Raw genomic sequence first — 25,622 nt, 5'->3', positions numbered from 1 at the left:
AGCAGGATTATTTTGTCTTACATTTTTATCAGGAGGGATAGACAAGTTAAGTTGGGGAGATTTACAGTGAGGCTGTTTTGCTGTTGGGGGACTTCTCGGTCAGCTGTTTCAGTTTAGATAATTTCAAAAGGAAAACACTTTTTAAGCTCAGAATGGAGAGTTGGAGGGTCAGTGTCTAGTTCAGGCAAAAGGGGAAAGGTCTGTGCTTGACCTTGTCACAGGTAACCAGGTAGTCATCCAAAGTCTTATGGGTGCCACGAGGAAGTCTCTTCTAACTCACGTGGGGAAGGGTAGCATTTCCCAAAATACAAGATTCCCAGGGTTATTGTTACCCACTGCTGTATTTTGGGAGCACAGGGCTCAGATAAAGTTCAATCTGTCAGAGGAAATCTGTAGACTCAGTTCCAAGTTCTGGCTTTGCCACTAACTTCCATGAAGACCCAGCTCCCTCATCTCTAAAATGAGGGAGGGGGGATGATTTCTTAAACGTGTTTCCTACCCCAGTGTTTGATGAGTCTATGAGAATGGCTCTATGAGGGACTCTTGAAAAGAGGAGGTGACAAGTGAGGACAGGAAGAGAGGTTGGAGGTCACAAAGAGAGGAGGGGCCAACAAAGAAGGGCTATGTCATAGAGAGGGGTGGGGAAATGTCAGTAGACACCTCAGGACTCCTGAGATTTTTAGGGTCAGAGAAGAGGTACCAGGGTCTTGACTGGGTCTGCTCCTTCCTCTCTGTCACCCTCAGCAGATAAAGACTAGTTTGAAGACTACTCTAAGATCCTTGCTTCTCCCTCCAACCCCAAATTAATGTCCATCCCTCCCCCAGTTGTTCTTGACAGGGACGCTTAGACTGAAGGTTGGGATCATTTCCAATTTGATCCAACTTGTCTACTCCTGGTGAGATCGTGACCCACCATGAAGTGCTGTCTCATCTTCATTCTCCTGAGTGTAGCTGGTAAGAGTCTGGACCCTTGTTGCAACCTTGAGGGAGATGGGGTGGTGTAGCGAAGTGTCAGAAAGAGAAGTAGCTAACCACACTGAAGAGATAGGAAGCTGAGGGCATTTCTTTCAATGAACTGTTGACGAAAGAAAAGGAACCAACTCTCATGCACAGCTCATCCCATCAATGCTCTCCCCAAGCCCTCTGAGGCCTGGAAGCATGTTAGGACATGTCACTAATAAGTGCTCTAGTCTTGAGTGTGTGATTTCCTAGATTGCCACGTTTCCTGGACAACCATAGGAAAAGCGTGTCTTCCCTTTATGTGGGCAGATGGACTTGAGAAGAGTGAGCACAGGAAAGGAAGGTGGACTGGTCAGAGGCTCTGGAAGCCTCATGGCCCTACCCCAAGCTTTTCCATTCCTTTCAGCTGCAAAGTCAGGGAATATTTCATTTTTTACTTCTATGCCTGGCAAATACATGTCAGTTTCTTTAATAAACATAACTTGAGTGACATGGTTGATTCCCCCTGATTTAAGATATATATATATTTAATATAATTTAAAGACCTTGATTTTACCTTTGAAAAATCTTAGGCTGGGAAACATTACCCTAGTCCAGTGGTAGGCAAACTGCGGCTCGCGAGCCACATGTGGCTTTTTGGCCCCTTGAGTGTGGCTCTTCCACAAAATACCGATTTCTGTACATGGGCCACGAAGTTTCAATCACACTGTATGTGTGTGCCCGCATGTGGTATTTTGTAGAAGAGCCACTCTCAAGGGGCCAAAGAGCCACATGTGGCTCGCGAGCTGCAGTTTGCCAACCACTGCCCTAGCCAATCCTCATTTCTCAACCTCTTTGTCTCTCTTTCTCCATCAATTATTTAGGAATTATTCTGGCCAGATATTCTGAAACTGAAAAGTCAAACTTATCAGAAGATTTTACTATTCCCTACATGGTCTATCTGAAGTCCAGTCCAGAGCCCTGTGTGGGGTCTCTCATTCACCCGGATTGGGTCCTGACCGCTGCTCACTGCCCCTTACCGTAAGTATCCTTTTGCTCTTGGAAACCAGGAGGGATATATTTAAACAAAAGTAGGTCTGATGAGGCATTCCAGCCAGTTTTAATGACATCCTGGGGAATTTAAAGGAACACAGGAAGAGGAAAGATCTTCTTCCCAGTGGGGAAAATCATACACATTTATCAGTTTAAGGGGAAGTTGATAGGAAGGTGTCAAAAGACTCTTTCCCATGGAGAACAAATAATATGCTTTCAGTCAATGTATTTATTTAACATTTGCCATTTGCCTGGGACTTCTTAATGCACTGAGAAAACTGGAAGGGAATAAGATGGAAATAAATTTTCCCTCATAGATCTTACATTCTGGTAGAGGAAGTAAGCCAAAATAAATAAATGGCCAAAAAGAAAACATAAAAAGAGTGGCAAGGAGGAGCGGCGCGGACCTGCGCAGGCGCTGGGCCCACCCCGGAGCCCCTGGGGCGGGCGAGAGTTTGGTCCTCCCGCCCCCCGCGTCGGGCACCGGAGAAAGCGGGCGGGAGGGCAGTGCCAGCAGGACGAGTTCCACGCGGGGCTCTGCCAGGCATGTGACCTCCGCGGAGGTGGCTCCGCCTCCACGCAGAATGTCTTTCCTCCTGGATCCAAGCTTCCTCTCTGTAGGGATGTGGTCGATCGGCGCGGGGGCCTTGGGGGCTGCTGCCCTGGCACTGCTCCTGGCCAACACAGACATATTTCTGTCCAAGCCCCAACAAGCAACCCTGAAGTATCTGGAGGAAATAGACCTGAAAACTCTGGAGAAGGAACCAAGGACTTTCAAAGCAAAGGAGCTCTGGGAGGAGAAGGGCGCTGTCATCATGGCTGTGCGGAGGCCAGGCTGCTTCCTCTGTCGAGAGGAGGCTGCAGACCTGTCCTCCCTGAAGCCCAAGTTGGATGAGCTGGGCGTGCCTCTCTACGCCGTCGTGAAGGAGCAGGTCAGGACCGAAGTGATGGACTTCCAGCCTTACTTCAAAGGAGAAATCTTCCTGGATGAAAAGAAGAAGTTCTACGGCCCCCAGAGGCGGAAGATGATGTTCATGGGGTTCCTCCGGCTGGGCGTCTGGAGCAACTTCTTCCGGGCCCGGAGCGGAGGCTTCTCTGGAAACCTGGAAGGCGAAGGCTTCATCCTCGGGGGCGTTTTTGTGGTGGGATCAGGAAAGCAGGGCATTCTTCTCGAGCACCGAGAAAAAGAATTTGGAGATAAAGTAAACCTAGTGTCTGTTCTGGAAGCTGCTAAGAAGATCAAACCACAGACTTCAGCTCAGGGATAACTAGGGGCTCACCTGTGTCCCCAGGATGCCTGGTTTCCACTGGTGTCACTTAGGCCATCTTCTTAGACTAGATCATTCATTGGTTTAACATTGTGCTCTGTTTAGTAAGACAAAATAGCCCCCAATAACACTGATAAAAACCTAAGACGTTAGTGAGGGGTATTTCAGCTAAAACCTGGAAAACACGAGGCTTAAAATTGGCTGGAGCACCGCATTACAAACGTATATGGTGTTTGAGGTGCTGTTATTTGAAATGAGTTTACTTTCATGTCTTTAAAAATCTAGGGAAATTTAGTGATTGGCTAGAAGATTAAGAATAGAAGGCTTTTGGCTTGTGTGTTTTCTATAATGACTTGTTAAATAACATTAAAGTAATAACATAAAGGAACTGATGTGCTCTGGATGGCTTGATAAAGGTAGATCATAAAATGAAAAAAAAAAAAAAAGAGTGGCAAGCTGTAATAAGCAAGAATGCTTTAGTTAGGTGGTCATGTGAGGCATCTTTGAAGAGATGAAACCCACAGGGATGAAGAGGAGGCAGCCAAGTAAATAAAGGCTGGGGAGTAGAGTGTCTGATGTAGTAAAGGTATTTAAGAGACCAGTTGTTAGCTGAGTGTAATAAGGATAGGGGATGTTCAAAAAATGAGGGTAAAGTGTTCGGCAGGCCATGTGATACAGGAGAAGGGCAAGAGTGCACTGCACAATATAATGCTATTCCTTATAATTCTCGGAGTCTCTGTTGTAATTGGGTCAGAATGTGTTGTGTGCTTGGGACCTATTCAGAGTTTCATGGGTACACAAGGGTCATTTCAAACTCAGAATTCTCAGTGACCTAGTTATTTAAGAAAATCCACTAGAAAACAGATTGAACCCTTGATATGAACTTTATAAGAAATACAAAGGAAATAAAGACAGTTCATCTCCTTTAAGAACTGGAGTTGAAAATGCTGATATTTTTTTCTCAGCCACATCTAATGCATGAAGTGTCCTTAGTAGGGAATGGCTTATATCTGGTGCATGACTGGATTTCTGGCATTGCAAGAGAGTGGGTTTGAATTAGTCCAGAGAGTATAATGGAAAATGATAAATGGGAGTCCTAATAGCCTACTAAGAGTCTTGTGACTCTATGATCAATGTAGGTGGCACATGGTAAATATATATCCGTGAGAGGAGCTTGGGAGGAGCCTAAGAATATCTAGAAACAAAGGATACAATATGCTTGCTCAAGAGTTGCTTGAGACATACGGACTGTGGTGCCAACTCTGTTACCTGATCATTCAGATGATTCAAATCATCATCATCATCATCATCACAACAACTAGATTATACAGGCATGGTCTAGGTGCCAGATACCAAGCATTTATTATATACATTGACTCTAAAACGACAATCCTGTAGACTATTGTTTTTTTATTGCAGCTATGTCGCTCTTCATTTCTTCTTGGGACTTACTTAAGTTGTTGATTTTTTCATCTGTTTCTTCTAGCTTCTTGCATACGTAGTTGAGTTTTTCATCTGTTTCTTCTTGCTTCTTGAACATCCGGTGCATGTACTCTAGGAACCTTATTCTGAATTCTTTTTCCGTCATGTTGCATATCTCTGTCTCACTTAGCTGCTTTTCTGGCGAGTCCTCCTTTTCTTTCCTTTGGGGGTTTCTTTGTCTACCCATGTTTGATCTCACATTACTTGTTGTTGAATCGTTCAGTGGCTGGACCCTGGGTGGCAGTGGCTGCTCCCTGGGTGGCAGTGGCTCCTCGGTCTGTGGTTGCTCCTTGGGCGGTTGTGGTAGCAGCGGCTCCTCTGTTGATAGCAGAGCCTCTGATGGGTGCTGTTCACAGTTGTGGTGGCTCTTCTGGTTGGTGGAGGGTGGCTTCAGACGCAGCAACTGTTCCCCAGGCAGAGCGTGTGGTGATCAGGCGGCCGCTGTTGCTTGAATCTGTTGCGTTGATTTAGAGGCACAAAATACAACACAACAAGGCACAACGTACCAGGCACTGAACACTATTGTATTTACGATATTACTAACCCCAAATAAAGGTGGCCACCCGAGCTAAGAGAGTTGGGAGGTAAGGGGGAAAGAAGAGAAAAAGATAGAAGAGAAAAAAGCAAGAAAGAAAAAAAGGAGTGCAAAAATGAGATTGGAAAAGGGAGGGGAAAAAGAGGAGGAAAAAAAAGAAAAAAAAAAAAAAAGAAAAAAAAAAAAAAAAAAGAAGAGAGAAAAGAGAGTGAAGTGTAAAAGGGGGAGAGACTATTTATGTGAGGAGGAAACTCCTATAGGACCGCCACTAATACCAACAAATTGCAGCAACAGATTCCTGGAGATGAATACAAACTACAAACAACCAATAATATCAAGCGACGCAAGGGGACAGAGAAGCGCAGAAATAACCGGGGGGGGGGGGGGGCGGGGAGAGGGAGGGGCAGGAAAACAAAAAGAATAAGCAGTCTAACCTTACAAACAATCAAAAAAAGAAGAAGAAAAAAGAAAAAAAAAGAAAAACAATATACTCGTCAATCAGGCAAACAACGATAAAACAATAGAGAGAGAAAAGAAGAAGAAGAGAGAGAGGAAAAAAAAATGGATAGTGAAGGAAGATAAGGGAAAGGTGTGTAAGGGTTTAGAACAGGGGATTGGACGTAGGATATTTAAGCAGGGTTAAATTTTGACAGAGGGTAAAAAGAATAGGGAAGATCTAAAGCTGGAGTAGGGTAAGAGAAACAGGACAGCAAAAGGGAAAAAGTGGGGAAGATTGTTTAGCACAGAGGCAAATTGAGGTAGAGAAAAATGTTGCTAAAGGAACGATGAAAATAGAATGGAGAACATTAGTCCCAAAATAAAATAAAGACAAGATAAGATGACACTTTAAAAACTGGTAAAATGGTAGCGGTAATAATACTAGTTAAAAATAAAAATGTAGTAGCTGAAAGGGCAAAATCAGGTGATGGAGAAAAAGAAAAATGAAAAAAAAAAAAAGAAAAAAAAAAAAAAAAAAAGAAAAATGTTTTCTTAGTTAAAAGGAGAAAAAGTAATTTAAAAAAATAAAAATAAAAATTAGCATTAATGCAGGTGCTTCAGATCTTCTACTCTTCTTATTGGCACGCCCGGAATTCAGGAGAATGTTGACTTTCTCTCTGATACACTGCTCCTCCTTGTTGCAAGCCACAGTCCTTATTGCCTTATCTGTATTTACAGAGGAGTCAGTTCGTGGCTCTGCCTCTGGGTGGCAGTGTGTCTGGGTTGACCTCCGAGGTTATAATTTCTCTCCGACCAGTTCTCTATTGTACCTGAACCAGCTCCGCCCAGAGGTGGTTCCCTCGGCGCCACTCCCAGCTCTGTTTCCCAGGCTCCCCAAAAACAATCTTCCCCTACAAGCTCTGCTAGTGACCCCAACTGGGCACTCACATGCACTGGGCTCAACAATCAAACTCACAGAAGTAAGAGGAAGTGTGCAAACTAGAGCCTGGGAAGCTGTTCGAACTCGCAGGGTTCCACCCTCCAGAACCGCGCGGAGTGTCTGCGCGCGCTCAAGCCCCTGGCATCAACAAGTAGCCGGTTATCAGGGAAACTCTGAGGCAGCCCTCATGCATCCAGTCCAACTATGGGCTCATTTATAGTGTTACCTTCTGGCAGCAGCCCTGCGGGAGCCCTCCCCCTTTGCGAGACACGCTGGCCTCTATAGGCACGGATTTTGGAGAGCGCGGATTTTGGCGGACGCAGATTTCCCCCTGCGCCTGTGCGCGAGTTCCTCGCTCCAACCTGAACTGCGAACCGCACTTTTGAGGTAAGTCTAACCTTTCCGTGGAGGGGTGCAGGTCTCCTCTTGGCTCTTGCAGTCGCGCTGTTTGCGAATCGTTGCCTCCGGGTCAGTAGCCGATCTCTGGATGCCGGTGAACGCTGCCTGAGATGGCGCGGTCTCGCCGCTGCGCTGGCGCCCAGAGGGAGGTTTCAGCCTCAATCTCTAACCATCCGCATTTTTTAGGAGTTTTCTGTCTTTCCTGGCTGCAGACTCTCTCTCAGCTGAACCTCCCCAGCTTGATCGGGCCGATTGTTACCCGTTTCAGCTGCTCGCCCCTATCTGGTCCGGGACAAAGCACCAACACGTCTGTATAAGCCTCCGCCATTTTCTCTCTCCCCTGTAGACTATTGTTATCACTATTTTACAGACCAAGGCAGGTCACTTCAGTTCTCAGGTCTAAGAGGTAAAATTAAGATGATTGTAGAAAGTCACCTCTGACATTCCTTGCAGTTCTGACATTCTGTGACCCTATTCTTTCCCACCTCTCTGCCCTCTTTTTTCCAAAGAGTTAAAATTCGATTGGGAGTTCATCAACCCAGCATCAAACATAAGAAAGAGCAGATACGGAATAACACATTGACCATGCCCTACCCCGAATACAATGCACAAACTTTGGAAAATGACCTGATGATGATAAAACTGTCCAAGGCTGCTGTGCTCAACACCTATGTGGGAACCATAGCCATAGCTTTGGAATCTTTATCAACTAATGATTCCTGCTTTATCCCAACCTGGAGTTGGAATGACTATAAAAACTGTAAGTGTTTGACTGTGTTCTTTGAGCTGGGGAAAACATAGAGAGATATACTTAAAGGAAACAGGGCCTATGAGGTAATGGTCTTGATCTTAGAGAGATTGCTTTCGGGATCTAATAATACCAAGATTAGAGGCCAAAAGATAAAAATCAAAGAGACTGATAGAGGGCATAAGACATCAACAAATGAAGCAGGCAGTTATTACTCCATCTGTAGAACCAAGATCCCAGGAACTGAATTTAAACAAAGGTGGGTTAATATATTATATTACACTAAAGACAATATCAAGGCACGTTGTAGGAGGGTGGCTTGCTGTCTCATGGACAGCTACTGAAAGTCCACCAAGCAATTAATGAGACAGCAGTGGGAAAACCATAACAAAACATGTGCTATAGGAAGGCAACCGAGGCTGCTTCCCACACCCAACCATGGACAACCAACCTATCTTGATGGTGATTCACTCAAGTGGACCTGAAGAGGTAAGTAGTGGTTGAGAGAACCCTCTCTTCTGTCACCGGAGCTGTTTCAATGAAGAGAGTACTACTCTTAGACCTACTGCTCCATCTAATAGTTCCCACGTAGGGGTGGAGACTAGGAGGGTGCATAGGAGTTCATTATTATGACATGCTCTGGGTGTCTCTGAGTGTCACTCTGGCCTGGCACGCATTGGAAAAATTGCCACAACCCACGTTGCAGGCACACATCCCTCTCCCCTCTGAGATCTACAGGATCACAGCTTATCAAGGGCATTTTATGAAGAAAGTTGCTTTCTTATACATTTGTTGGTCCTTGGTGGTTTTTACTTCATATGGCTGCTAATAACCATTCTGTTCTCTTTAAGTATTGTCAAGGGATAATGGAATCAATATTAAATATCTAAAATGAAATGATAAAGCTAAATTTATGGCTTATTATAGTTAGGAAGAGCAATGCTGAGCAGGCACAGTCTTTCTGAGCAGATCAGAGTACTGGGCTTTTGGTGGGGTGGTGGTTGGAAACTTTCTGGACAAGGATTGGAAGACTTTCAGAGGCTAGCTAGAGAGTTGACATCATCTGTAGCGGCATGGTTACTTGAGTGAGGTTGTTGATTGGTTGGCACTCTGAGGCATGTCTTTTGGAGGGGGCTCTAATTGGCTGCCTTTAAAAGTGACACTGATTGATTAGCTTGCCAAAGCTGTGTCCACTGAAGCAAATTGTCATGGATATTAATCAGGTTTAAACCCCACTGGTGACTACAGAACAATCCATCTGTTCTGTAAAAACAAAAAGTGAGAATTTTAAAAATCATTCTGTTTTGTAAAAACAAATAAAAGTAGGAACTTTTATATTCATGATATTTGACATCTTCAATTTAGAAGCAACATTCCTGGGAATCTAAATAAATTTTCTGAACAAATAAAAACTTATGATTTTTATCTTTGACTTTATAAGTCTTATCCAAAGTAATTACATCACATTTTACAAAAGCAATTTATTATATACCATTTGAAAACAAAATAAAACTATATGAAGTTTTTATCACATAGGCTCTGCAGGTCAGGAACACGATGAGAAACTAATTCTATAAGCTCTCTAGTGCAAGGCTCCCAATAGCTATTCACTGTTTCATGTAACAAGATTACTTTCATTTCGTTTGTTCTACATATTGCAGTTCAATTCCCATTAAAATTTAAAACTGAACATAACTTCTCTCTCTTCTGACCCAACACTTTCTGGTCTAATACTTTAGGACATTAGATCAGATACACTCCATGAGAAAAATCCTGCTCTTTAAATAACACTAGGCTTAGCTTAAACAATGTTTGGTCAATTTTTGTTTTCTTCTTGCTATTTATCACCAAAGATTAAAATTATATAATATCTTGGTTAGAATCCTTGCATCCTGAGTTTGGCAGGATAGTAACAGTTTGGCTGTAGTAGAGATATAGTAGGAGAATAATATAACTACTTAGGGGAAATATGTGTGTATATTTTACACATATACACACATACACATAAATAATCCATTTATAAATAAACATTTAAAAATAGTTTTAAACGTATTAAAAATAGTTTTCTCCCTTTATGAATAAATTTAAAGAAGATGAAGTAGGTGCCAAAAAGCAAGTTTTCTTGGAGACAGTTTTTGTGTCCATCTCTTCTCATGATCACATAATTTTCTCATGAGTTTTCAAGGGTTTCTAATGTTTGCATAGTAGAGAGAGAACCACAGATCTGATGTCTGATGTAAGGAGGATTTAATGCTCTGAATCCACTGCTCTAACACAGAGACACTGAACAAGGAATGCTGAGAAGGATGGAATGTTTACTAATGGCAATGAATATTCTCAGGGATCAATGCATTTACAAAATTGGTGATGATCACAAGAGTATATGTGATAAGGACAGTAACACTGGACTTGATTTCTCTTCTCTTTCCCTCAGTGAGTGACCCTGACATCCTAATTTGGACAAATCAACATTCTCTTCCCTTCCATAAGTGTAACTTTATGCTAGGTGACAGAATGACAGTCAACATCATGTGTGTGGGACAACCTCTGGAAACCATATCTGAAATTAAGGTATCTTTCCTTTCTCCAGGCAGGAAGATAGCAAGGGGTCTGTGATTAGGACAGGTGATTGTGGGAAAGTAAACGGTACTCATCCAAAAGGCCTGCAGTCTCCTCCTCACACATACATCGTTTCTGGGTTTGTCATGAGTCCCCCTTCCCATCTTTTAGAGTAGAAGAGATTCTGGGAAGAACCATTTGTCCTTTCTTCACCTGCTTGCTCTCAGGTTGGGCCAAACTTGACCCAAGAGAGGTGAGACCTATGTGGATATTAAGAGAGGGTTGTTACTTCTAAAGAAAAATGAGTCCATTCCCTTAAATGTCCCTGCTACTATAATGTGCAACTTTTTGGGATTTATTCTTGTTCTATGAGGACTAAGCAACATTGACCTCCTATTCCCTCTCACTGGCAGGAAGTTTCAGCTGCTCCAGCCATCTGCAATGGGAAATTGCATGGAATCTTGTCCTGGGCAAAAGGGAGTGTCACTATGGGAAGTGAAGGATTTTTCACTGAAATTCATCCCTATGCAAGATGGATCCTAAAAATCATAAACAGCTACTGAGGCTCCTCTGTTCCTCCATCCCCTCAGTGCAACATCTTCATGACTTCTACACTGGATCCCCAACTCCTTTGAGCTTTCTTATTCTGGAACAAAATCCAAATAAAAAGCATCCAATTAAAAAATGACATTAAGAACTCATGCTGTGATTCCTGACCTCTATACAATACATCTGTAGATGTATTGACTGTGAGTAGAAAAAAGAAGGAAGTGTCTAGGATAACACCCAAATTTCTGACTTGGGCAACTGGGTAGGTGGTGCTTCTCAAAGATAATATAAACAGAACCAATGCTTTCATGTATAAAGGATCAGGAGCATGGACATGAATTAGGAGAAATGAGGCATGTTATTTTGGCATCCTTTGTAGGACATGTAGACCATCATTTCTAACAGACAGCTGGAGACAAAGCTCTGGATCTCAAATGACATCTTGGTAGTGAAAGCTAGGGAGACCTATATTTATGGGTAACAGCTGCATACTTTGGTAGATAGAGTTTTGTGCTATTATGAAGAGTTATGATTGGTGCTTAGTCCTCTCGTAGTGGCATATAGTGGGGAGATGAACAGCATCCAAGACCCATTGACCAAGATACCTAAAAATACAGAATTGAGAGGATTCCAAGTAACACACAAGTTGGGATTCAGAGTTCTTTCTGAGAGGCCATGGAGTTACATGTGGGGCGGGGGGTGGGGGGGGAGGAATGTGACAAGGGCAAAGAGAAACAGAGAGGGTCAGTGAGATGGGGGTAGAGAGAATCATGCCAATGGAGAAAGATACTCTATAAATAATGAAGAGGTTTAGAGAGCCATCTTATGAGGGAGACAGTGAATCTGTATGACAGTAGGGATTGCAGTGGTAGGTTAGTTCTTGGACATTGATATACTCTGAGCCTGGATACTTTTTATCCCCTACCAAAGTGCTCCCCCAAATAAATCTGCGTTCTGACTAAGACCCACAGCTTTATCCTCTTACATACACAAAAATTATCTCAAATTTGGACACTAGTCAATTTCATTCAACTTTGTTTCTTTATCTTATTTGTTTCTTTATCTTATAATCCTCCTCTAGCAGCCTCATTTCTAGTTGCTCCATGCTTCCTGCTTCTGATTCACCGCCCAACACTTCCTGCTCTGATCACTTTTTATAACTCTGAAATTATGTCTTCAATGCTTATTGGCAATCCTGTATTTTCCCAGTCCACTGTCTGTGTAATTCTCCATAATGGTCATCCTCCTCTCTCCTCTAGCCTCAATTGTCACCTTCAGCAGATGACCTCTGGGAGTAGAGGGCTGGAAAAACCATCAAAAGATACCTCATGCCACTTCCCACCATCCAACCTGCAAACAGTTGTTTTTTTCTTATTCATTTTCCCCCCCATCCTTCCTGGAAGTGAGGCCCACTATTTTTAGCTTCCTTCTCCACCTTTGATATCTGACTTCCTCATGGACTTGCTTTATTGATTATCTCTCCTTTGCCTCATTTTTCAACTCCCTCAATCTATTGACTTCTTCGGTTGCCATTTATGCAAGATAAAGCCTCACCCATCTAAATTACAGAGCCCAAGGACATTCTCCCTTGATCTACTCCCTCATTGCCTCCTCTGTCTTCTTCATGGGAAGTTCTTGACAATTACTGAAAGTTATGTTTTGTAAAATTCTTCTCTATCTCTATTCATACTCTTCTATGTGATTTTCTCTCTTTTGAGCCCTGGCTCATCTTCCCAGAGATTTCTTCCACTATGTCTTCCTTTGGTTAAATTCCACTCATCCTTCAAGCCTCAAGCATCACTTCCTCAAGGAGGTCTTCTTCTTAACCTTAGATGGGAAAACTTCTATGTGTTTCTCTCTCTTTCTTTACTTTCCTCATTGTGACAATCACAGTGGCAAGTCTTATTACACCTGTTTTCCCTATTAGTCTTTATGATCTATGAGAATACAATTCTCATCTCTCTCAACATTAAATCATCAATATCTAATAACAGCACACAATATCCATATGTATGAGTTTTCTATTGCTGCATAAAAGCCTTACCACAAATTGAACAGCTCAAAACATTATCTCACAGTTTCTGTAAGTCAGAAGTCCAGGTAAACCTTACCTGGGTCTTTTCTTTAGGTCTAGGAAGTTTCCAGGGAAGAATTTGTTTCTAAGCTTATTCAGGTGGTTGGCAAAATCCATTCATTATGGTCCTCTGACACAGAACCTTCGCTTTTTACTGACTATCAACTGAATGCTGCCCTCAAGTCCTTAAGATTGTCCTTAGTACAAAGAGGCCACCCACCCACATTTCTTTGCCAAGTGGGCTTTCTCAGCATGGCTGCTTGTTTCAAGCCAGTGGGAAGAATCTCTCTTATGCATACTAGCAAGGTGGAGGCATATATATAAGCATAATCATGGGGATGACATCACCTAATTTTTGTCATATTCTATTTGTTAGAAGCAAGTAACAGGTACCACCCACACTCAAGGGGAGGCAATTGAGGATTATGCAGGGCATAAACATGGGCCTTTGGGTCTGTATTCCACAATATTCAATAGAATTTTGTTAAATAATGAATGTATTGGCTCCTTATCTTCTACATCTTAAATATGCAAGGCTTATTTAATAAGGCTTTTCAGGATTGAATCCCTGCTTGTCTCTTCATCCAGCTCTTCATACTCCCCCTATAACACTCATAGTTCCACGAACACTCCATGTTATTTCACATGTTCATGCTTTTACAGAAGCCTTTCTTCTTTTTGAATTATTTTTCTCTTCTTTTTATGCCAGACAAGTTCCTTCTTTGTCTCTAAGCCCCAAGTGTAACTCTCAGTATTGCTTTCTTACACACATTGTAGGTTAAAGAGGTGTCCTTAGCACTGTGCTCCAAGGCATTTACTTCCATTTAAAAACATTTCTCCCAAATTTTACTATGAAAAATTTAAATATATAGCAAAGCTGAAAGAATTTTACAGTTTTTACCTATATACCCACCACCTGAATTCCACCATTGAAAAACCCTATTGTTATTAACATCTTGCTTTGATTCAAAACAACTGAAGAACCAATATTGATTTATTATTATTAACTGAAGTCCACAGTTTATACATTATGGCTTGTGCTTTATTTTATACACTAGAGGCCCAATGTATGGAATCCATGCAAGAGTAGGCCTTCCTTCCCTCCACTGCCAGCAGGCACGTGGGACCCGGGCTTCCCATGCAGCCCTGGCTTTGTCCAGAAGGACGTCCGGTCAATTTAACATATTACACTTTTATTATTATAGATTGCTATGGGTTTTGACAAAAGCACAGTGTCATGTAGCCACAATTAGAGCACCATACAGAATAATTTTACTGCCCTAAAAATGCCCTGTGCTCCACCTGTTCATCCCTCTCCCTTTCTCCTCAAACTCAGTCAACCACTGATATTTTTACTGTCTCTATAGTTTGCCTTTTCCAAAATGTCATAAATTGGAATCACACAAGCTATATTTTTAGGCTGGATTCTATCACTTAGTAGTATGCATTTATGTCTTTCATCACTTGACAGCTCATTTTTTAAAAATCACCAAATAAATATTCTATTGTATTAACTGTATGAATGTACCACACTTTGTTCATTCACATATTTAAGGAATTCTTGGTGGCTTCCAAGGTTTGAAACTGCCAAACTAACTCCTAAAGTGGCTGTACCATTTGCATTCCCCCAGCAATGAATGAAAGTTCCTTTTGCTCTACATTCTCACCAACATTTGGTGTTTTTAGTATTTTGCCATTCTGTGAGGTATGTAGTAGTATCTCATTATTGTTTTAATTTGTAATTCCCTAATGACATGTTGAGAATATTTTCATACGCTATGTGCTATCTGTGTGTCTTCTTTGTTGTTATGGACTGAATTGTGTCGTCCCAAAATGTACTGTTGAAGTCCCAAAACCCCAGTACAACTGTATTAGGAGATAGGGGCTACAGGAACTAATTAAAGTGAAATGAGGTCATAAGGGAGCGGGCACTAATCTGATAGGATCGGTGTCCTTATAAAACTAAACAACCAGAGACATGGCTCAGAATCTCTCCCTCTGTGCATTCATGCAGAGCAAAGGCCACAGTGAAAAGACTCCTGCACACAAGCCAAAAAGCGAGCTCTCACCAGACATTGAACTTGCACAACTGAATCACGGACTTCTAGTCTCCAGAGCTGTGAGAAAATAAAGGTCTGCTGCTTAAGTCACACAGCCTGTGGTATTTTGTTATGGCAGCCTGAGCAGATATTTGGGAAGGTGTTTGTTCAGATATTTGACCCCCTTTTTAATCGGGCTGTTTGTTTCCTTATTGTTGAGTTTTAAGATTTCCTTATACATTTGACATGAATGATTTAACAGATAGGTGTTTTTGCAAATTTTCCCACCTAGACAGTGGTATAGATTTTTGGCTCTGAAAACATTGTTTTGTAATTGCCTTTTAATGCCCCTATCATTCCACTAGCCTAAAAGCTCTTTGAAGGCAGAAAGTGTCTTCACATTCGGGCAAATTCAACAGTAAGCACGGAGCCTAGCACGAGTCAGATGCATAATATAAATTATGGGCTGGCTGGTTGAATAAATAAATGGGTGAGTAGTGACAGGAAGGAAAGGGCTGATATACCTGAGGAGGTATTTAATGTCAGGCAGAGGGGTTATAGCCACTGGAGATGAATGTCAACGGCACACAAACAGGGGCTAGCATCACATAGATGGGTGGGGCCAGTATCCTGCATGTAGTTCAGAGAGGGATATGATTTCAGAGTTTGACAAAGGAGGGACCAGAGAGGAGGATGCTATGGATACACTGTAAGCTTCAACATCTCTCAGATTAGGTACTTTTTAATATGATGGAGAACAAAACGCTGATCTATTCTCTACACCTGTTCTCTGTTCTTCTCCTCTGACACTTGATACCACCACCTACTCTGACTGATAAGCACTTCTTCTGGAACTGAATCCTGCCATTGAAAGAATTAAGATGATAATTTTTCCCAACCCTCTCTTGCCTTATCTTATTTAGTCCTTTATTCTCTCTCCTCTTCATCTTTTCCAGAGACTCTGAGTTGAACTTCATCCTCTGAAAAGATTTTTTACATCATTATGAAGTTTATCCTCTTCTGGGTGATCTTGAATCTGCCTTGTGAGTGTTGGCACCTTTTTTTTACTTGCCAAAGATTAAGTCCTGGGGGGAGCATGAAAGGTGGATAAAGATAGGAACAACATTTCAGACTACAAGTGTAGGCTTGATTCCCTCTCCCACACTGTGCCACCATCCCCACCACTTTTCCTCCTGTGACATTGCCTGTCTGCCTCACCTCAGGTTGACTGTTATATGCTTTTGGGGGAGGCATGGACATTGGAACCCCAATACCAGAACTGCTCCTAAGGAACAGTGAGAGCTGACCCTGAACCTGTCTAGAACAGGATTGATTTTGGTATGAGGTCTTGTCTGGGCATGGTTCCAATATTCAGGCAAAAACCCTGGAGGTAATCATAAATCCTCTTTCTCTCACACATTGTAGGTTAAAGAGGTGCCACATTCAATCTGTTTGGAAAATTTTGTTGACTACATCTTCTAAACAAATCTGAATCCAATAATATCTTATCACCTCCACTGCTCACCATGGGCCAAGCCACCATCTCTTGCTTAGATTATCAAATGATTCTCCTAACAGCCTCTCTGCTTTATACTCCTACACTCACACATCTCCATAAGGAAACTATCATCACTCATTCATCACACAACACACATCCCATTTCACTCAGAGACAAGTCCACATCCTTTAAAGCTCTGCATCACTTCTTTGTCCTCTCTGGTTTCCTGCTCTTGTTCCCCTCATTCACCATGCCAGCCACATTGGCCTCTGTTGTTGCTCCTTAAAAAGGCATTAGGACTCTTCTCCAGCTATTTCCTCTGCCTGAATCCTGTTCCCAGATAATCTGATTATCTCCCTCCCCCAGCTTCATTTTACTGTTCATCCCTCATGTCCATAAGATTTACCCTGACTACTGATGTAATACTGCACAGTGCCTCCAACACACACACACACACACACACACAACCTGCTACTTCCTTCCTCTCTTTTCTTGTTCTACTTTTGTTCCAAAGCACTAATCACCATCTAACACACTGTCTCATTTATTGTGTATTATGTTTGTTATTACTGAATGTCTCCACTCATTAGAATGTATAAGAGCAGAGATATTTCTCTGTATTTTTCACTATATAGCCCAAGCACCTCGAACAGCCTGGTTTTCTTTTTGAATGAATGGGTGATTTCCCCTCCTTAGACTCTGTTAGTATTTGGTCTGTTCTTTAAATGGCTCATATCGTTTTTCCTTACATTGCTGTTGGGAGGACGGGATGAGATTGGTCAAAGCATTCTAAAACTGATAAAAATAGTGAAGTTCTTTAAGCGTTAATTTAACATATGTCCACTAAATTGTGGAAGGTATTTGAGAAAGCCTGTGTTTTTCATTGGAACAATTCGTACTGATGACTGAAAGGGAAAACACCTTTTATCTTTTGAAACAAATATGTTTCTATCATCTATAATAATAAAAGCATAATATGCAAATCGACTGAATGACCGAACAGCAGAACGACTGTCCAGATGACCTTCCAGAAGATCACGCTATGACACACACTGGTGCCAGGCCAGCCAAGGCGGGTGCTATGTGATTGGTTGGGGAGGGGGGGCTGCCATCACCCCATGATTGCCCCACAGAGGGAAGCCCAGGCCACTGGCCAACGACATTGTGGCAGGTGTGTGGGGCCAGCCAGCGATCGTCCCACAGAGGGAGGCCAAAGCCAACCAAGCAATTGCACCCCATGCATGTTGCCTGCAGTGGGAGGCAACTGGTAGCAGGGGATGGGGAGGGGGCAGCACCACACAAATGGCAAACAGTGGCAGTGGTGGGGCCAGCAGCTGGGGGAAAGAAAGCCCTGATAGGCCCTGATCACCAGCCAGGCCTAGGGACCCTACCCAAAGGGTCCCAGATTGCAAGAGGGTGCAGGCCGAGCTAAGGGACATCCCTCTCCCCCTGCACAAATTTCGTGCACCAGGCCTCTAGTTTTCTTAATATTCTACAACAAAGTAAACCAGATTACAAAGTAAGCTTACAGTTGAAGATACTGAAGAGAAGGATAGGGAAATTTGGGTCTATTAAGGAATTTTCCTTTGTTTTTTCAAGTGGTCTCTGAAAAACAATCTTAGAATTTCCTGTCTATGCTTCTCTTTCCAGGTGCTTTGGCCTATGACCCAGATTACATACATGACATCACTCCCCCCTATTTGGTCTATTTGAAATCTGATTACTTGCCCTGCACTGGAGTTCTGATCCACCCCCTATGGGTGATTACAGCTTCAAGCTGCAACTTACTGTGAGTAATAAGCCCCAATGACCCTCTATTCTTGGGGTGCTCAGGTTGGGAACAGGACCCTGCCTGGGTCTGATTAATTAAATGGGATTTAGGGAGGCCTTCTGCGGATGTTCAGTAATAGAGAAATAAGTCTGTGGGGAGGAGCTAATAAAGGGCCAGAAGGATGGATAAGCCATATCTGTTAAGTCCTCTCAAGAACACCCATATTGTTCCAGGAATCTTAAGGTGGTATTGGGGGTTACAAACCCATCAAGCCTCACTGAACAAGATGTACAAGTGGTTGGCTATTCGAAGATGATTAATCATCCATACTTCTCAATCACTTCTATTGAGAATAACCTAATGTTGATCAAGTTGGAAAGATACATTGAAGTCAATGACTACGTGAAACTGGTCAGCCTGCCCAAAGAACCTCCCAACGAAAACACCATGTGCATGGTCTCCACCTGGGCTTACAACACATGTGACATCTGTGAGTGACCCTAAGATCATCTCTCAGGATCAGACATGCTTCTATCTCTTCTCTACTCTTGGCTTCTATGATTTTCCCAGTTCTTTCTTTTAAACTCTTTATGCCTCTGTTTTATCTCCTTTACCCTCTCCCTATGCCTCACTTAAGAAGTTCTTCAAGCCTTTTCCTCCACTGTATCTTTCTATCATCTTTGCTTTCATATAAAATAGAAGTGGTGTTGGTGGAAAGAAGACATTTGTATTCTGGTCCTGTTTTGCTGTGTGATAATGGGCCACTTTACCATGGACCCTCAATTTTCTTAACTCTAAAATGTGGCACAACCTGTATTAGATGTTTTCAACTATTCCAGGCAATCAAGAAAATTATCTTTAAATATCATGAAATAATACTTATGTATTAAACATAAGGTGCATACATGATATTTTGCTTAATCAGACAGACCTTCTTTATGCAAGATTGTGATAGACATAAATAATGAAAAGTTTAAGAAAAATATTTCTGAAACATTTTGAACTGGTGATATTCTGAACATTCTCTCATGTAATCAGCAAATCAAAAAGTGACTCTCATGATTTTATCAGTAAAAGTCTCTATATGTAATTTGAAACCACTGAACTACATGTTCTAACTCAACTTTCTTCTATGTCACATTTTTCAGATTCCATTAAAAGAAAACACACACAACTTTGAGTACGTTAATACAGCTTTCTCTTGTCTAAGTTTTGTGCCTGTCTACTGCCTATCCCATTCCAAAATTTTCATGCAAATTCTATCAACTGTTCTTAGCTATGAACCAAGGTAGTGAATACTGGGAAAGGGGGGAAAGTGATTAAGTATAAGGAAAACAGAACTATGATGTTGTCCCTTAGGAAAAACTATTGATTGAATTTTATTCATGAGTAACTTATTTGAGTATATTTAATATACATCAGACACTAGACACCATAGTATGGAAGGAGAGTCATTTTCAACAAGCCTGTCCGATTACTTTCATCTGCCCACTGCTAGTTTTTTTTTTCTAGAAGCAAGAGGTGACTATACACTTATCCTAGTAATTCTGCCATCACTGCAGCCTTTTTTAACTGCCCTTCAGTCAATACCTTCACACTTTGGGCTACATTTTCTTGAATATATTAAAAAGTAGAAATTCTTATTTCCCCGGCTTTATTGAGGTATAATTGACAGATAAAAACCTCATATACTGAAGGTATATAATACCATGTTTTGATATATATGTACATTGTGAAGTGATGCCCCAATCAAGCTACTTTGCATCACCTCATATATTTATTTACTCTGTGTGTGTGTGTGCGCGCGCGCGCACGCACGTGTGTGTGTGTGTGTGTGTGTGTGTGTATGTTGAGAGCATTTAATATCTATGCTCTCAGACAATTTCAAATACACAAAAATATAATATTATATACTACAGTCATCATGATGTGCATTAAATCCCCAGAACTTCTTCATCTTATAACTGAAAGTTTATACCCTTTGGTCAACATACCTCCATATGCCCCACCTAGAGCCTCAGCAACTGCCATTCTAGTCTGTTTCCATGAGTTCAGCTGGTTTAGATTCCACACTTAGGGGAGATCATACAGTATTTGGATTTCTGTGTCTAGCTTATTTCACTTATTATCATGTCCTCTAGATAAATACAAATTCTTTAGAGTCAATTTGAGTTTTGGAAATAGGCAAATGTCCATGTGGTAAACAGTATATCTAATTCATTTTGGTTGCCAAAGAGCAGTGACTTACAAAAAACAGTGCGGTTTATTTTTATCTGGCTCGTGAAGTAGTGAAGTAAGCATTTTTTAAAAATTCTTCCCCATTTATGCAATATGCTGTATACCTTGAAACTAATACAAAATATTTATTGTCAACTGCAATTAAAAATATTATTTAAATTTTTAAAAAATGCATTCCCAGAAGAAATGCTGAGCCACACCATTATTGCTGGACTGGAAAATAAAACAAAGAACCTCAAACATTTTCTTTTCAAGAATGAATATACCATTTCAAAATAAAGGAATTCAAATAAACACAATCCCATTAGAAAAACAAAATGTCAAAATAAACTACTTTTCCCAATGAAAACTCCTTGGCAAGAATACCTAACATAAATATTAATATTACTTTGTTCTTGTTTATCTCGTTTTGTTGCACTGAAAATAACCCCATAAAAACTTTGTCATGATTCTGCACAGTCCATAGTATTTGTGAACCATTGATATAAAAGAAATAACTTGAATTAGAAATCAAGAGACCCACTTTTAAGTTCTTTAAAGACACACTTTTAAGTTCTCATGTTATGGGTTTAAGAAAATCACTTTTTGACTTAATTTTGTGAGCATATACTGGATTTTTTTATCTGACAAATGAAAAACTAAGCATAGAGCTCTCTAAATTCCTTTAAGCTCAAAATAGACATATAGTTTAAGGGTACAAACTTGCAATTAGTAGATAAACAAGTCCTGGAAATGACTATAAACAACAATACTGCATTATAACCCAACTTGCTAAGAGACTAGATCTTAATTATTCCCACCACACAAAAAAAGAAATTATAATTACGTGACGTGATACTGAGTCTAACTATTGCTACAATGGCAATCATATTACACTACATAAACGCATCAAATCAACATGTACACCTTAAATGTACACAACATTGCAAGTCAAATATATTTTAATAAATTAAAAAGGAGTCAGTGACAAATGTAAAATATGGGACAAATAAAAAATATGAAAGCTAAATAAATAAATAAAACTTAATTTCACGGGACACTCTTTAAATCTTTAATTTTCCAGAAAATTTTTGAAGTAATTTGTTTCATTTCATTGCAGAGATCAACTTCCAAGAGTTTATTCTATTTTGTAAGGAGATAGACAGTTGTATCATGAGAAATTGTTAATCTGCTACTTTCCTGTTGGCCTAGCTGCCACAGTTCTGATTTCTCTCAGTATTTGGCCTCTCTTTCTTTCTGCTGGGAGAAGAGGAAATATGTTGAAGAGGAGGGAAAGAAGAGAAGGTTTGGTATCTAAGGACGTTTTACTTCTCTCTGTCCTATAGCCAAGGACCCCGACTCATTGCAGAATGTGAACATCTCTGTGATCTCCAAGACTAATTGCCGCAATGCCTATAAAAGCTATGACATCACAAAAAGTATGCTGTGCTTGGGCATTGTGCCAGGAAGAAGGCGGCCCTGCAAGGTAAGCTCCTCTCAATACCTTCCTGTTCCCATTTTGTTCCCGTGCCTTTTGCCAGAAAGATAACCCAGTTTCCTTTTTCCTGGCAGGAAGTCACAGCTGCCCCGGCAGTCTGCAATGGGATACTTCAAGGAATCCTCACTTTTACTGATGGATGTGTTTTGAGAGCTGATGTTGGCATCTATACCAGAATCTTTAACTACGTACCCTGGATTGAAAATACAATCCGAAACAACTGAGCTCCCTCGGCAGGAATTCTGGACCATCTGACACAGCCTGTAGCCATATCCAGCCTCACAAGCAAATCTAAATAGACTCCTTGGGTTCCATCCTGCATACCTGTCTCATTGCTATCCAACAGAGGTGACTTGTACATACCTGTACTGTGATTATATGCAACAACCCTTCTACTTCCCCTTTCAATGAAGATGGCAAACTCAGTTCCCCTTAGACAGTTAAAGTTTATGGAATGGGGATGGTGTTCTCTCTAACAATTGACTTATTGTAGAAAGAAAGCCACTCTGTAGCCATTTGGGGTGACAAAATGCCTACTACTTGCACTGAATTAATCATGTGCAACTTACATATGCCAGTTGGGAAAAGGAAGTCTGACAAGAAGTGAGCTAAATAGAAGTACAGGTCAGAGGAAAGGGTTTAAGGAGGGGGGGCTCTGGGAGGTATTGCACTTTGTTTCTCCTTGTCCATCCAACTCTCAACACCAGGCATAGATTCTGATTCTTCATTCTGCAAGATTCTGCATATGGACTTGAGCCATGAGAGGTTAACAGAAAGGCTGACCGTGGTTATGACATAAGAAGTTACATCAGTAAATCTTGTCCTCTCTAAGTGTCTAAAACCTCTGTAGCAGTGAAGCCTAGCTTGTTGAAAAGCACATTTTGTATGTGGATTATTAAGTTCAATTGTGAGAGCTTCACCTTTGTATAAGCTATTAACTGAAATTTTAGCTTTGGTAGAAATAGATGGTTTTTGCAGGCAAATAGAGATTTCTCCCAGCTTGAAATGGTGCTAAGATTTCAATAGGTCATACTGATGTCTTATAAGTTCAGATTATTCTAGATGATGAAGCATATGTTAAGGGCACTGAATTCCATGGGCATCAGCTTGCTGTATGATCACTATCATTGTAAGGTGACTTCCTCAGTTGAAAAATATATTCCCTTTTTGTGTGGAATACATATACTACTCAAGGATGGTGGGGCTGGGAATGATGATGACAAGGGAAAGAAAATCCAAATCTAGAATATGTCATTTTCTGTGTGAACAAAAAGCATAATGCAAGGGGCCCACCTACTACCACCTGGCTGGTGGGACACCTGGAGTACAGTAATAGATCAGGGCTGAGGTTGGTCGCTGACACTGGCCAATGGGGTCTTCAGCAGTGGTGGCAACCAGGTGAGCCTGGCAAGAAGTCCCTGCATATGTCCCTTGTGGTCCCATTGTTCCCTTTGTTTATAAAGCAATTAAGAAACACACTTGGAAGAATGAGACAGAATTTCAGAGCAGACCAGCTTGTCCATCTGATTATGAAAGTCTTTGCAAGTGAGAGCATTCTGGTGAGAATTCCCATTGGATACAATTATCCTCCTGCTCAAGCTGACCCTGGAAATCCATACACATAATCCTTTCCCAAGCATTTCCTCCACCATGCTCCTTCCGAGCACCTGCCACTCCAAGAAATGCATATACATTTGACCTCAAGAAAGAGAACAACTAGATATGTTGATTAAATTTCTGTCTCCTGAGAAGATTTCTGTTCTCTTATTTTCTTCAGGGCATCCCTCTGAGAGGTTTTAATATAACAAAAGTACACATGCAGTTGGTAGCAATATATTAAACAGAACCATGTGTAAACGAGGTGAAGTCTTTTCAGTTCACTGAGGGAATAACATAATCCACTCAATCACAAAGCAAGTACTGTTTGTTAAATATAATATTAAATGTCAATTCCAATTGAAAAAATATATAAAAAATTTAAAAACAAAACATTCCCTGATTGGATCACAAAGCAAAAACAAATGATAAACAATGAACTAAAAGGTATGTTAGTGAAACAACAAAAAATATTGTTTGAACACCTAGCATCCATCAGTCTAGGAGGGCTAGTTTAAGTACCATGGAACCAAGGGCCCTAGCCAATGGTATTAACCTCAGTTTATGGTACAAGTGAGGGGAACTGCATCTGGGGAATCTCCGGGTAGGTTTCAGGGACTGAGGTAAAAGGGAAGCCATCAGATCAATGGGGGCTTCCATCACTCCAGCCAGAGACGCTCGGATGCAGTTGTTTCAAGAGCTACCAGCAAAGGGCCTCAACTTATCTTTAAAAGCTGGTTGCCCAGGTCCTGCCATCTGCTCTGTATTTAATAGCGTCTTGGTGGCCAAGGACCTCCCAGTGACCCTGTTCTCAAACAGGGGTACCCTTCCTGGAGGACTGAGAGGACACAGGTATCACAATGTCTCTATGACTCTGGGCCGGGCTCTGCGCTGGGCTCTAGACCTCCTCCTGTTACTGCCTTCCTCTAGAGCCCAGCAGGTTTTCACCATACACCTGAGAGGAGGCTGAGAGAGGACCAACACCTGTGAGGGATCATAGGCCCCTGTCTGTGCAGAGCTCGGAGAAGTGCGTGCCAACGGCGCCCCCTGGAGGAAAAAACTCCTCTCTATATACAAGTGCTGAGGAAAGGGTGACTGGCAGCCCCTGGGCACCACAACCACCCACTCCTCCTTTAGAGACTGAGGTACCTTTGACATACCTTCTCTTCACTCACTCCCACCTGCACCCAGTTACCTGCTCACTCGGGATGCAGCAGCTCCGAACTAGAAGCAGAGTGGCTCAGCTACTACAGCCCAGCCTGCCTCCTGTCTTTGCAGAGGCCTAAGGACCTGGCCTCTCCCATAATGCACCTCCCAGCGGTGGTTCCGGGTTGTTTGCTGGGGTCTGGCCTCCTAGCCCTGCCCTGCTCTGACTCCACGTGCATACCTGGATTTCAGCCATGGCTTTTAAAAGGTGAGTATTGGGTAAGCCCTCCACAGTGGATTCCAGATTGCGGTCCTCTCTAGTATCTCACTTTTAAAACGATCAAGCTGAGATTGGGGTGTGAGGAGCTGAGGTGGTGGTGTGCACTGAGAATGGGGAACTAATTGGAAAGTGGGTGTTTACTTATTCCAGGGGTGTGAGTGGCAGGTCCACAGATGGATACATTCATCCTCCCCTTTTCTGAGCTCCCAAAATCCTCCAGGTCTTTATCGAGCACCCTTGTGAGCCTTGAGACTGGTAATAAAATGCAATGTGCTTTTTCTGTGGGCTGGAGCTAATGCTAATTAGAGCTTCCTGTCTACCTGTGTGTGACTTATGCTTAGTCCTCTCAGAGGCCCTCTGAGCTGAGTAGAGTTGCTCTCTGTACTTTACAGACACAGAAACTGCCTTTCAGGGAGATGCAGTCTTCCCCGCAGCTCACAGGCGGCAAAGCCACGGTCTGCAGGTGGTCCATCGCTGTGCTACACAGGCAGCTTCATCAGCTGTAAAGAGGCCAGAAGGGAGGATCTGGGGTGGGGACAAGCAGGCTTGAGGTGCTGTCGGGCAGAGGAAGAGGAGCTTGGGTCCCTGGGTGG

The 25,622-nt window shown here is 41.9% G+C and overlaps 2 protein-coding genes and 1 pseudogene across 2 annotated transcripts; all 3 read left to right on the top strand.

The window, feature by feature from the left end:
* Window positions 1-914: 914 nt before the first annotated feature.
* Window positions 915-10,924, top strand: LOC139016269 (serine protease 58-like). The gene is made up of 5 exons (XM_070424052.1): window positions 915-954; window positions 1,824-1,980; window positions 7,564-7,814; window positions 10,237-10,373; window positions 10,775-10,924. The coding sequence occupies exons 1-5, from the start codon at window positions 915-917 to the stop codon at window positions 10,922-10,924; spliced, it is 735 nt and encodes a 244-aa protein (XP_070280153.1).
* Window positions 2,482-3,703, top strand: LOC139016270 (peroxiredoxin-like 2A pseudogene; annotated as a pseudogene).
* Window positions 10,925-16,026: 5,102 nt separating the features above from the next.
* Window positions 16,027-22,231, top strand: LOC139016900 (probable inactive serine protease 58). The gene is made up of 5 exons (XM_070425077.1): window positions 16,027-16,066; window positions 18,172-18,310; window positions 18,526-18,782; window positions 21,856-21,995; window positions 22,082-22,231. Exons 1-5 carry the CDS (start codon window positions 16,027-16,029, stop codon window positions 22,229-22,231), a joined length of 726 nt encoding a protein of 241 aa, XP_070281178.1.
* Window positions 22,232-25,622: the final 3,391 nt, after the last annotated feature.

The sequence above is a fragment of the Myotis yumanensis genome, unplaced genomic scaffold (genome assembly GCF_028538775.1).
Source record: "Myotis yumanensis isolate MYYU_CA2020_CCGP unplaced genomic scaffold, mMyoYum1.0.hap1 SCAF_9, whole genome shotgun sequence".
Taxonomy (NCBI): Eukaryota; Metazoa; Chordata; class Mammalia; order Chiroptera; family Vespertilionidae; genus Myotis; species Myotis yumanensis.
Note: the sequence above shows the minus strand (reverse complement) of the source record. Positions and strands in the feature narration are given on the sequence as shown.

Coding starts and splice junctions, on each gene's coding strand:
- LOC139016900 (XM_070425077.1), top strand. CDS start 16,027: ATGAAGTTTATCCTCTTCTGGGTGATCTTGAATCTGCCTT. Junction 16,067..18,171: donor GGTGATCTTGAATCTGCCTT/GTGAGTGTTGGC, acceptor TTCTCTTTCCAG/GTGCTTTGGCCTATGACCCA. Junction 21,996..22,081: donor GAAGAAGGCGGCCCTGCAAG/GTAAGCTCCTCT, acceptor TTTTCCTGGCAG/GAAGTCACAGCTGCCCCGGC.
- LOC139016269 (XM_070424052.1), top strand. CDS start 915: ATGAAGTGCTGTCTCATCTTCATTCTCCTGAGTGTAGCTG. Junction 1,981..7,563: donor GCTGCTCACTGCCCCTTACC/GTAAGTATCCTT, acceptor TTTTTTCCAAAG/AGTTAAAATTCGATTGGGAG. Junction 7,815..10,236: donor TTGGAATGACTATAAAAACT/GTAAGTGTTTGA, acceptor TCTTTCCCTCAG/TGAGTGACCCTGACATCCTA.